At 40.6% G+C, this 12,867-nt stretch overlaps 1 protein-coding gene across 1 annotated transcript in view; it reads right to left on the reverse strand.

Annotated features, from left to right (window-relative positions):
* The window catches only part of DCC (DCC netrin 1 receptor), a 689,897-nt gene that overhangs the window by 3,953 nt on the left and 673,077 nt on the right, over positions 1-12,867 (reverse strand). Inside the window, 1 exon segment of the mRNA XM_032595323.1 lies at positions 5,108-5,268. Within this exon segment, the coding sequence (XP_032451214.1) occupies positions 5,108-5,268 (161 nt within the window).

Below are 12,867 nucleotides of genomic sequence, written 5' to 3' on the forward strand. Positions count from 1 at the left end.
TTTATTTTAAACCTAGTTTTTGCATTAGATATACAATATGTCACATGTTTGTCCCTCCTTACATGCACCCTTTCTCACAGGTACCAGTAATCTTCCAGCTTCCAAAAACAGCCATAGGATGCCAGGGTCTCTTCTCACCCCATGGTCTATTGAATAAAGGCAAAGCAAGCATTCTTTCAAGGATCTCTGCTGTCTCTTTCTCATACTGGGGGGCAAAGTTTTCACAGCATAATCAAGTGTTAGTGTTTTTTGTTCTCTCTCTCCATCTCCCTCCCTCTCTCATTGTACTTTTGCCCAGAATGCCTTCACAATCCTATTTACATACAAACTACTGACTCTTGAAGATTTTCTTCAAGCCTCTCTTCTTCAGGAAGCCTTCCTGACCATGCTAGGTCAGTGTCATCTTAACATACCTAAATCATTTCCTTTGTCTCTTTACCACTCACCTTGCATTGATGACCGTCTGTCTTACTGAGCCGGCCAGATGCTCCCAGTGTGTGTATTGATTTCCTCCCGTGAGACTACAGCAAATTCTGTTTCATTCAGTTATCCAACATCATCCGTTGTTTTGCAACATGTATTCATTTATTTATTTAGTGAACATTTACAGAATACTGAGTATGTGCCAAAAAATGTGCTAAGTACTAGAAATGCAAAAGATAGGTGAGACCTTGGGAGCTTAATAAATGAATGGAAAATGGCATGGCTACTATGAATTTCTGCATTGTTGGAGTCATGAGCAGGCAACGGATCATGGCAGTTGGTAAAGCTGAAAAAGTGGAGGGACCAAATCACAGGAGGCCTTGCCTCCAACAGAAATATTTTTAATAGTATCAGGAAGTCAGTGGGGAATTGCAGAAAGATCTTTAGCTCAAGAGTTAACACTAATCAGATCTGTTATTTTGTATAATGCAGATTACTTACTGAACACATAGTAATTACTTGAATTAAATAATGAGAATTTTTCATTATCGACTTGGAAGTATTTTTTTTTGGTAAGATTCTCTGATGTTTTATTGGCTTCTGTGTTTCTTACTTTGCACATAACCTATTACTGTAAGAGAAGTTTGTTTCCTCAATCACTTTTAATCAGTATGCTTAGGATGTGAAAGGGTAAAAGCCAACATTGGTTTAGTATCCATTTTATTCAAGACTGTGCCCTTTGAAGTTCTACAAAACTATCATTTCACAGATTCTTTTGCACATTGTAATAAACTATTAAATCCCCTTCTCTGCTTAGGCATCCTCTGTTCAAGTCCCTCACAGGAGGCAAATAGTGTTGTACTAATTCTTGTGGTCAGATAGGTGTGTGTCCAAGATCTGATGGAAGGTTGAGGCAAGAATACTTTGCCCCACTGGGGATTTACAAAAGGCTTCAGAAAGGAAGAAGGGCTGGAGGGCATGTGAAAAAAAGATTCAAGTTCACCAGGAAAAATATATTAGGATGTTAAGTACCCCCCTACTTCTTCCATCCAAATCTTTTCAAAAGGTTTCCCGCTTCTTAATTCTCTATATTGATTATTTTCATTCTGCCAACTGATATAAAAAGCAAAAGAAAACACTTGTATTGGAAACCCAGGGAACATGTGTCATAGATACTCAAATAAACCTGCATTTTCTGTGGTGGAATTAAGATATACTGAAGATATATTGAACCCTAAGGGGTTGCCTCTGTGGAATAGGGAAAAATAAAAAAAATGTTAAAAACCTGAAAATCAGTGAATGTAACCTAAGCTACAGTAGATTTCATGTAAGAGTTTAAACATTTGATTGTCAGCATTGAAAATGATCATTTCTGTTAAGAATGTGGACTAATATTTAAAAGTTGCTGTACACTTGTCACATCAAATAGGACATTTAGCTAGTTGGTGACTCTATCAAGTAAAACTTGAATTTTATTTACATATTTAAATTTAATGTAGTCGGACAAGCTGTTGATAATCTACCCAGGTAACTGCCTTTAAAATGTGATAACCATGTGTCCTGGATTTCCAGCGTATTCTCAATGTCAAATCTTTTGTCTTTAGTATCTACAGATACATTCTAACTTATCATATTCCATATTCTATAGCTTGGCCAGGAAAATGTCATTACTTTATTAAAAGGCACAAAACCCCTCACCTACTCCCCATTAATTTAAGCTTTCACAAACACATTTTTTCCATCTTAGGATATTCTACTATGATTTCACTAATTCAAATGTGTAAGGGGAGTCCCTCTTCAAAGTAGTAAGCAATTTTAAATTAATAACCAAAAAGAAATACAAAATTATTTTTATTTCATATCAATTTGATGCCACATGTTACCACGTGATTCTACAACTTGATAGCATTCCATGGGGAGTTTCAGTGTTCTGAGGTAGGGAAGATGACAGAATGTATTTATCCCTGTTTCTCATTTGAGGAAACTGACATTCAGGGATTAGGTTTCATTAACCACCACTAATTTAATTCAAGAAGTGGGGAATCAGAACCAGAACTTGGGTTCTACCTTCTGTTATTTTATATCGTAAAAACAAAACGTTACCAACTAGAATGTGAATCAATCAGATAACTACCTCATTATTAAATAAATATGTGTATACGAAAAACCATACAATAAAATATATGGACATTAACTTGAATGATGTACTGCGAACAGTGCACATAAATATGCTTCAAATCCGTTGGATGCAATTCAAGAGCCCCAATAAAACACAAAGACAATTTACAGTCTCCAGCACCAACAGGTAAAGAGATATTGAAGCAGCTCATGAATGTGTTTCCTATTTCACTTTATTAATTACATGAAACTCTCATTTTTCTGAGGGTTCTGTAAGGGACATTACTTCTGTTTTAGATTGGAATTGATTTTGCTTTCATCTGCATCATTTAATTTGTTCAAAAAGTCTCAGTGATGGTGGTATCAGGAGGAAGGATCCTCAGTAAAATCAAGAAAAGTTAAATTAAAACTCAGGAATATCTTGAAGGAGAAATTTTTCTTTTTCACATTTTCTCTGTTAGTATATACAAACAGAGAGGCCAGGATAAAAGGCAATGGGTCTGTTACAGAAGAAAGATAGATGAGGAAAAATTGTGAAAATATGCCAAGTAAATATTAAGAGATTTTGAGTGAAGGCTGAGGAAAAACCAAAGTGGCAGTAGGACAGAAGCTATAAATTCACTTTCTTTGGTTTTCAGTCATTCATGGAGTGATTTATTCTTTCATTCATCTCCTAATTTAAAAATGAGTTCTATCGAGGGCTCAGCCTCTACTCTTTCCAAATAAAACCTTCAAGCTCTTAAGAAGTGCTTAGCATGGGATCTAAGACAATTTAAGAGTTTCTAAAAATAGCATGAAATGCCACTTTTGCACATGGAGAAGACTGGCATTTTCTCTGTGAGGAAACAAAATATGTCCAAGAATCCAATTCATCAGGTCCATATAATCCACCAACATTCTTCTCAAAAAGATGAAAATGAAAAAACCAAAACACCCCACTACAGGTGGTTCCGATGATTAAACTTAGTTTAGTGAACACATTCATGTTTTTCAAGCCATCATGAAATAGGCCAAGCTTGGTTTTGGTGCCTTCCCCACTTTCCTTCACGTGAATATTTCTCAGCTCTACTTCAGTGGCCTGTCACATAGATGTCTTCCCATTCTATGTCTGCACAGCCCCATTCCTGGGATTATTCCACCAAGAGACTGTCGAATGCCTCACCCCATTACCGTTCTTTTTTCTCCAGAGCCTCACTAAATGTCCAGCACACTGGAGGTTCTGTGTAATATGATTTCCTAGAATGCTCACACATGAGAGTAAGTTAAGCTCAGTCTGCCTGGCTTCTTGTTTAAGCACAATGGATTAGCACATCAGCTATCACTAACTTGAAGATAGCCCAATTTCACACATGCAGCCAAATATAAAATTTGTCCTGCCATATAAATAAATTAAATACAAAGACTGCATCTACACTCATATATCACTTTCTTTAGCTTGTACATCTTCCTGTATCCTATTTCTAAATACCTCACTTCAAAAGGTTGGAAGATACAATACAGATCAACAAATGGGTCATAGGATTTTTAAAAAGAGAAACTAAGGTATTAGCAAGGGAAGAGAAACAACGATTTGTTAGAGAATCTTTCTCTGACACTGTGTGTAGCATATAGTTGTCAAATCAGCCACCTATAGGCCCAATGCCTCAGGCTTTCAGAGCCGGCACTATGCCTGAGGCCAAAGGGAAAAAAAAAATCAAGGGAAGATCTTATCAGAGCCAATTCAGTGAGAGAGTACAGCTGAAAGGGACATATCAGGCTGGATTTGAAAAGTGCTAGACAGGCAGAGAATAACCAGGAGATTATTGCTGATTCCCACAACTTCTGACACAAGGTTAATATGCTGGTTATGGATGTTGCTGGAAGGGGATAAACTGAATTAAAACCATCTTTCCATTCTAAACTTTGACTTTGATGTATCATCCTCTGCATGGGCTATAACCTAGAATTGCATAATATGGAAAAAAATTTTAAACCCCTCAAAACGTTGAATTTCTGAGAATCAACCACAGCCGGGAAATCCAAACATTGGGAATTTCTAGGATCTCTCTTCTGTCCTAAGTACTGTCTCCAAACTAAATACTCCACTATATTATAACTACATTGAGTTTGGTAGTCATTCGTGCAACAAGCATTGGTTAAATGCCTACAGGCCTCCTTGCCAGAATTGATAAATACTTTCAAAGGAACACACATCTCCAACATTTTACACATAATTGCAGACAGGGCCATGAATTGGGACATGGTGAAGTCTATTTTCTAAATGTTGCTAAAGGAACATGTGCCCTCCTCTGAAAGGAAGGATCTGGCCCAGAGAAGTCAAGTCAAGCAGAAATGCCAAGTGGGTCTCCAGGTGGATTCTATTATTAAGTCTGCAAGCCTAGCCCTCACTCACTCAAGTTATGGGCCTGAAATGAACAAAAGGCAAGGTTTTGCTCAGGTCAGAGGCTAAGGAATATGTGGTAAATTATGAAAAAGAACACCAAAAGAGATTTCTCAAAAATATAACTCAAGAAGGTGATAGGTCAAACCGTGACCTCTCTCCTCTCAGGAACTAGCTGTTACCTACTTTCTCTGCTGGGCTGAAGAGCGCCGGGTGCAAATCACAGCCACGATCACTACCACCAGCACTGTGATGACGCCAACGGTGACCACAATGATTACAAGCAGGTTGCTGTTCTTTTGAGGAGTGACACTGCCGTGTGGGGGGTGCATCTGGCCAATGGGTGGCTCTGGGAAAAGACAGGCAAATGGAGATCAGATTTAGGGGTTGTGACAGCTCCGCGTTTATCAAGCTGTTAAGGATGTGAATGTTCCTATAGTTCCGGGCATTCTTGAAGCTGGGGAAAAAAGCAATGAAAAATGAGAGGAAAGATCTATGTTACCTCCCCAAGAAGAAAATTAAATATATGTCCACACAAAATCCTATACGGAAACATTATTTAGAATAGCCCAAACATTATTTAGAATAGCCCAAAGTGGAAGCAACCCAAATGCCCATTGACTGAAGGATGGATAAACAAAATGTGGGGCTTCCATACAGTGCAATATTACCCAGTCATAAAAGGGAATGAGGACCTGATACATGCTATGACATGCATATACCTTAAAAATGTTACTCTAAGTGAAAGAAGCCAGACACAAAAGGTTAATATTGTACGATTCCACTTATACAAAATATCCAGAATAGACAAATCTGTAGAGACAGAATGTAGATTAGTGTTTGCCAGTGGATGGGAGGAATGAATGGGGAAGGACAGCGAATGGGTACAGGGTCTCCCTTGGGGATGGTGAAAATGTTCTGGAATTAGACAGTGGTGCTGGTGGCACAACCTTGTGGATGTAACTAAAAACCACTGACATCGTACACCTTCAGAGGGTGAATCTGTAGCACGTGAATTATTTCTCTCTTTTTTTTTTAAAGAATTAGCCTGTCATATTGAGTAGAAAGTGGGGACAGGAGGAAGGCTACTTTGTACTACGAGTATTCCAGGGTTATGAGAACCACAGGAGGCTATGCTTTATGAGAAATCACTATTTATTTGAGGGTGTGAAGGACAAACTATTTGACTCCAATCACTTACAATTTATTTCCATTTTTTTAAGGAAGCTATCTATAAAGCTTTAATTTTACATTTAATTTTCAGCCTATTAAAAGTGTATGAATCCCACTTAAAAGCTGTCACTTGGTTCAAAAGAGTGTCATAAAATCCTGATATGAATGTTCTCTTGTCTTGCAGTAGTACCTCATGGTAGACAATATTTAGGTGAAAATAACAGACAAGACATTTTTTGTTATAATTTGCTTAGGTAAACAAGAATGGCTAATGACACCTTAAATTTCTTTCTTTAAATATTCAGTAATCAATTAGAAATATTATGTCCTGGGAGGAGGGGAAGATGGCGGCGTAGGAGGACGCTGGGCTCACCGCGCGTCCTGCTGATCACTTAGATTCCACCTACACCTGCCTAAATAACCCAGAAAACCGCCAGAGGATTAGCAGAACGGAGTCACCAGACCCAAGTGCAGACGAGGGCCCACGGAAGAGGGTAGGAAGGGCGGCGAGGCGGTGCGCGCTCCACGGACTGGCGGGAGGGAGCCGGGGCGGAGGGGCGGCTCGCCAGCCAAGCAGAGCCCCCGAGTCCGGCTTGCAAAAGCGAAGGGGCCTGACGGACTGTGTTCCGACAGCAAGCGCGACTTAGCGTCTGGGAGGTCATAAGTTAACAGCTCTGCTCGGAAAGCGGGAAGGCTGGAGGACAAAGGGAGGGTGAGCTGCGGAGCCCCCGGACGACAGAGCTCAGTTTGGCTGGGAACAAAGGCGCTCGCCAGCGCCATCTCCCCCGCCCATCCCCCAGCCAAAATCCCAAAGGGAACCGGTTCCGGCCAGGGAAATTGCTCGCTCCGCGCAAACACCCAACTCTGTGCTTCTGCGGAGCCAAACCTCCGGCAGCGGATCTGACTCCCTCCGGCTGCCACAGGGCCCCTCCTGAAGTGGATCACCTAAGGAGAAGCGAGCTAAGCCTGCCCCCCCTGCCGCCGTGCACCTTGCCTTCCCACCCCAGCTAATACGCCAGATCCCCAGCATCACAAGCCTGGCAGTGTGCAAGTAGCCCAGACGGGCCACGCCACCCCACAGTGAATCCCGCCCCTAGGAGAGGGGAAGAGAAGGCACACACCAGTCTGACTGTGGCCCCAGCGGTGGGCTGGGGGCAGACATCAGGACTGACTGCGGCCCCGCCCACCAACTCCAGTTATACACCACAGCACAGGGGAAGTGCCCTGCAGGTCCTCACCACACCAGGGACTATCCAAAATGACCAAGCGGAAGAATTCCCCTCAGAAGAATCTCCAGGAAATAACAACAGCTAATGAGCTGATCAAAAAGGATTTAAATAATATAACAGAAAGTGAATTTAGAATAATAGTCATAAAATTAATCGCTGGGCTGGAAAACAGCATACAGGACAGCAGAGAATCTCTTGCTACAGAGATCAAGGGACTAAGGAACAGTCACGAGGAGCTGAAAAACGCTTTAAAGGAAATGCAAAACAAAATGCAAACCACCACGGCTCGGATGGAAGAGGCAGAGGAGAGAATAGGTGAACTAGAAGATAAAGTTATGGAAAACGAGAAAGCTGAGAAAAAGAGAGATAAAAAAATCCAGGAGTATGAGGGGAAAATTAGAGAACTAAGTGATACACTAAAAAGAAATAATAGGGGCCCCTGGGTGGCGCAGTCGGTTAAGCGTCCGACTTCAGCCAGGTCACGATCTCGCGGTCCATGAGTTCGAGCCCGGCGTCGGGCTCTGGGCTGATGGCTCAGAGCCTGGAGCCTGTTTCCGATGCTGTGTCTCCCTCTCTCTCTGCCCCCCCCCCGTTCATGCTCTGTCTCTCTCTGTCCCAAAAATAAATAAACGTTGAAAAAAAAAAAATTTAAAAAGAAATAATATACGCATAATTGGTATCCCAGAGGAGGAAGAGAGAGGGAAAGGTGCTGAAGGGGTACTTGAAGAAATCATAGCTGAGAACTTCCCTGAACTGGGGAAGGAAAAAGGCATTGAAATCCAAGAGGCACAGAGAACTCCCTTCAGACGTAACTTGAATCGATCTTCTGCACGACATATCATAGTGAAACTGGCAAAATACAAGGATAAAGAGAAAATTCTGAAAGCAGCAAGGGGTAAACGTGCCCTCACATATAAAGGGAGACCTATAAGACTCGTGACTGATCTCTCTTTTGAAACTTGGCAGGCCAGAAAGAATTGGCACGAGATTTTCAGGGTGCTAGACAGCAAAAATATGCAGCCGAGAATCCTTTATCCAGCAAGTCTGTCATTTAGAATAGAAGGAGAGATAAAGGTCTTCCCAAACAAACAAAAACTGAAGGAATTTGTCACCACTAAACCAGCCCTACAAGAGATCCTAAGGGGGACCCTGTGAGACAAAGTACCAGAGACATCACTACAAGCATAAAACATACAGACATCACAATGACTCTAAACCCGTATCTTTCTATAATAACACTGAATGTAAATGGATTAAATGCGCCAACCAAAAGACATAGGGTATCAGAATGGATAAAAAAACAAGACCCATCTATTTGCTGTCTACAAGAGACTCATTTTAGACCTGAGGACACCTTTAGATTCAGAGTGAGGGGATGGAGAACTATTTATCATGCTACTGGAAGCCAAAAGAAAGCTGGAGTAGCCATACTTATATCAGACAAACTAGACTTTAAATTAAAGGCTGTAACAAGAGATGAAGAAGGACATTATATAATAGTTACAGGGTCTATCCATCAGGAAGAGCTAACAATTATAAATGTCTATGCGCCGAATACCGGAGCCCCCAAATATATAAAACAATTACTCATAAACAGAAGCAACCTTATTGATAAGAATGTGGTAATTGCTGGGGACTTTAACACCCCACTTACAGAAATGGATAGATCATCTAGACACACGGTCAATAAAGAAACAAGGGCCCTGAATGAGACATTGGATCAGATGGACTTGACAGATATATTTAGAACTCTGCATCCCAAAGCAACAGAATATACTTTCTTCTCGAGTGCACATGGAACATTCTCCAAGATAGATCATATACTGGGTCACAAAACAGCCCTTCATAAGTTTACAAGAATTGAAATTATACCATGCATACTTTCAGACCACAATGCTATGAAGCTTGAAATCAACCACAGGAAAAGTCTGGAAAACCTCCAAAAGCATGGAGGTTAAAGAACACCCTACTAACGAATGAGTGGGTCAACCAGGCAATTAGAGAAGAAATCAAAAAATATATGGAAACAAACGAAAATGAAAATACAACAATCCAAACGCTTTGGGACGCAGCGAAGGCAGTCCTGAGAGGAAAATACATTGCAATCCAGGCCTATCTCAAGAAACAAGAAACATCCCAAATACAAAATCTAACAGCACACCTAAAGGAAATAGAAGCAGAACAGCAAAGGCAGCCTAAACCCAGCAGAAGAAGAGAAATAATAAAGATCAGAGCAGAAATAAACAATATAGAATCTAAAAAAACTGTAGAGCAGATCAACGAAGAGTTGGTTTTTTGAAAAATAAACAAAATTGACAAACCTCTAGCCAGGCTTCTCAAAAAGAAAAGGGAGATGACCCAAATAGATAAAATCATGAATGAAAATGGAATTATTACAACCAATCCCTCAGAGATACAAACAATTATCAGGGAATACTATGAAAAATTATATGCCAACAAATTGGACAACCTGGAAGAAATGGACAAATTCCTGAACACCCACACTCTTCCAAAACTCAATCAGGAGGAAATAGAAAGCTTGAACAGACCCATAACCAGCGAAGAAATTGAATCAGTTATCAAAAATCTCCCAACAAATAAGAGTCCAGGACCAGATGGCTTCCCAGGGAGTTCTACCAGACATTTAAAGCAGAGATAATACCTATCCTTCTCAAGCTATTCCAAGAAATAGAAAGGGAAGGAAAACTTCCAGACTCATTCTATGAAGCCAGTATTACTTTGATTCCTAAACCAGACAGAGACCCAGTAAAAAAAGAGAACTACAGGCCAATATCCCTGATGAATATGGATGCAAAAATTCTCAATAAGATACTAGCAAATCGAATTCAACAGCATATAAAAAGAATTATTCACCATGATCAAGTGGGATTCATTCCTGGGATGCAGGGCTGGTTCAACATTCGCAAATCAATCAACGTGATACATCACATTAACAAAAAAAAAGAGAAGAACCATATGATCCTGTCAATCGATACAGAAAAGGCCTTTGACAAAATCCAGCACCCTTTCTTAATAAAAACCCTTGAGAAAGTCGGGATAGAAGGAACATACTTAAAGATCATAAAAGCCATTTATGAAAAGCCCACAGCTAACATCATCCTCAACGGGGAAAAACTGAGAGCTTTTTCCCTGAGATCAGGAACACGACAGGGATGCCCACTCTCACTGCTGTTGTTTAACATAGCGCTGGAAGTTCTAGCATCAGCAATCAGACAACAAAAGGAAATCAAAGGCATCAAAATTGGCAAAGATGAAGTCAAGCTTTCGCTTTTTGCAGATGACATGATATTATGCATGGAAAATCCGACAGACTCCACCAAAAGTCTGCTAGAACTGATACATGAATTCAGCAAAGTTGCAGGATACAAAATCAATGTACAGAAATCAGTTGCATTCTTATACACTAACAATGAAGCAACAGAAAGACAAATAAAGAAACTGATCCCATTCACAATTGCACCAAGAAGCATAAAATACCTAGCAATAAATCTAACCAAAGATGTAAAGGATCTGTATGCTGAAAACTATAGAAAGCTAATGAAGGTAATTGAAGAAGATTTAAAGAAATGGAAAGACATTCCCTGCTCATGGATTGGAAAAATAAATATTGTCAAAATGTCAATACTACCCAAAGCTATCTACACATTCAATGCAATCCCAATCAAAATTGCACCAGCATTCTTCTCGAAACTAGAACAAGCAATCCTAAAATTCATATGGAACCACAAAAGGCCCCGAATAGCCAAAGGAATTTTGAAGAAGAAGACCAAAGCAGGAGGCATCACAATCCCAGACTTTAGCCTCTACTACAAAGCTGTCATCATCAAGACAGCATGGTATTGGCACAAAAACAGACACACAGACCAATGGAATAGAATAGAAACCCCAGAACTAGACCCACAAACGTACGGCCAACTCATCTTTGACAAAGCAGGAAAGAACATCCAATGGAAAAAAGACAGCCTCTTTAACAAATGGTGCTGGGAGAACTGGGCAGCAACATGCAGAAGGTTGAAACTAGACCACTTTCTCACACCATTTACAAAAATAAACTCAAAATGGATAAAGGACCTAAATGTGAGACAGGAAACCATCAAAACCTTAGAGGAGAAAGCAGGAAAACCTCTCTGACCTCAGCCGTAGCAATCTCTTACTCGACACATCCCCAAAGGCAAGGGAATTAAAAGCAAAAGTGAATTACTGGGACCTTATGAAGATAAAAAGCTTCTGCACAGCAAAGGAAACAACCAACAAAACTAAAAGGCAACCAACGGAATGGGAAAAGATATTTGCAAATGACATATCGGACAAAGGGCTAGTATCTAAAATCTGTAAAGAGCTCACCAAACTCCACACCCGAAAAACAAATAACCCAGTGAAGAAATGGGCAGAAAACATGAATAGACACTTCTCTAAAGAAGACATCCAGATGGCCAACAGGCACATGAAAAGATGTTCAGCGTCGCTCCTTATCAGGGAAATACAAATCAAAACCACACTCAGGTATCACCTCACGCCAGTCAGAGTGGCCAAAATGAACAAATCAGGAGACTATAGATGCTGGAGAGGATGTGGAGAAACGGGAACCCTCTTGCACTGTTGGTGGGAATGCAAATTGGTGCAGCCGCTCTGGAAAGCAGTGTGGAGGTTCCTCAGAAAATTAAAAATAGACCTACCCTATGACCCAGCAATAGCACTGCTAGGAATTTATCCAAGGGATACAGGAGTACTGATGCATAGGGGCACTTGTACCCCAATGTTCATAGCAGCACTCTCAACAATAGCCAAATTATGGAAAGAGCCTAAATGTCCATCAACTGATGAATGGATAAAGAAATTGTGGTATATATACACAATGGAGTACTATGTGGCAATGAGAAAAAATGAAATATGGCCTTTTGTAGCAACGTGGATGGAACTGGAGAGTGTAATGCTAAGTGAAATAAGCCATACAGAGAAAGACAGATACCATATGGTTTCACTCTTATGTGGATCCTGAGAAACTTAACAGGAACCCATGGGGGAGGGGAAGGAAAAAAAAAAAAAAAAGAGGTTAGAGTGGGAGAGAGCCAAAGCATAAGAGACTGTTAAAAACTGAGAACAAACTGAGGGTTGATGGGGGGTGGGAGGGAGGGGAGGGTGGGTGATGGGTATTGAGGAGGGCACCTTTTGGAATGAGCACTGGGTGTTGTATGGAAACCAATTTGTCAATAAATTTCATATATTAAAAAAAAAAAAGAAATATTATGTCCTATGTTACGTTATTCATTAGAAGTAACAACGTTTAAAAGGTAAACAGAAGCTTGTTTTATTTATAAATTAATTTAAAGGGGTGCCTGGGTGGCTCAGTCGGTTAAGTACCTGACTTTGGGTCTGGTTGTGATCTCACTGTTCATGAGTTTGAGCCCCACATCAGGCTCTCTGCTGTCAGCACAGAGCCAGGCTGGGATGCTCTGTCCCCCCCCCCACCCCTGCCCTAACCCCCTCTCTCTCCCACTCTCTCTCAAAAATAAACAATTAAAA

This window comes from Lynx canadensis, chromosome D3 (genome assembly GCF_007474595.2).
Source record: "Lynx canadensis isolate LIC74 chromosome D3, mLynCan4.pri.v2, whole genome shotgun sequence".
Lineage (NCBI taxonomy): Eukaryota > Metazoa > Chordata > Mammalia > Carnivora > Felidae > Lynx > Lynx canadensis.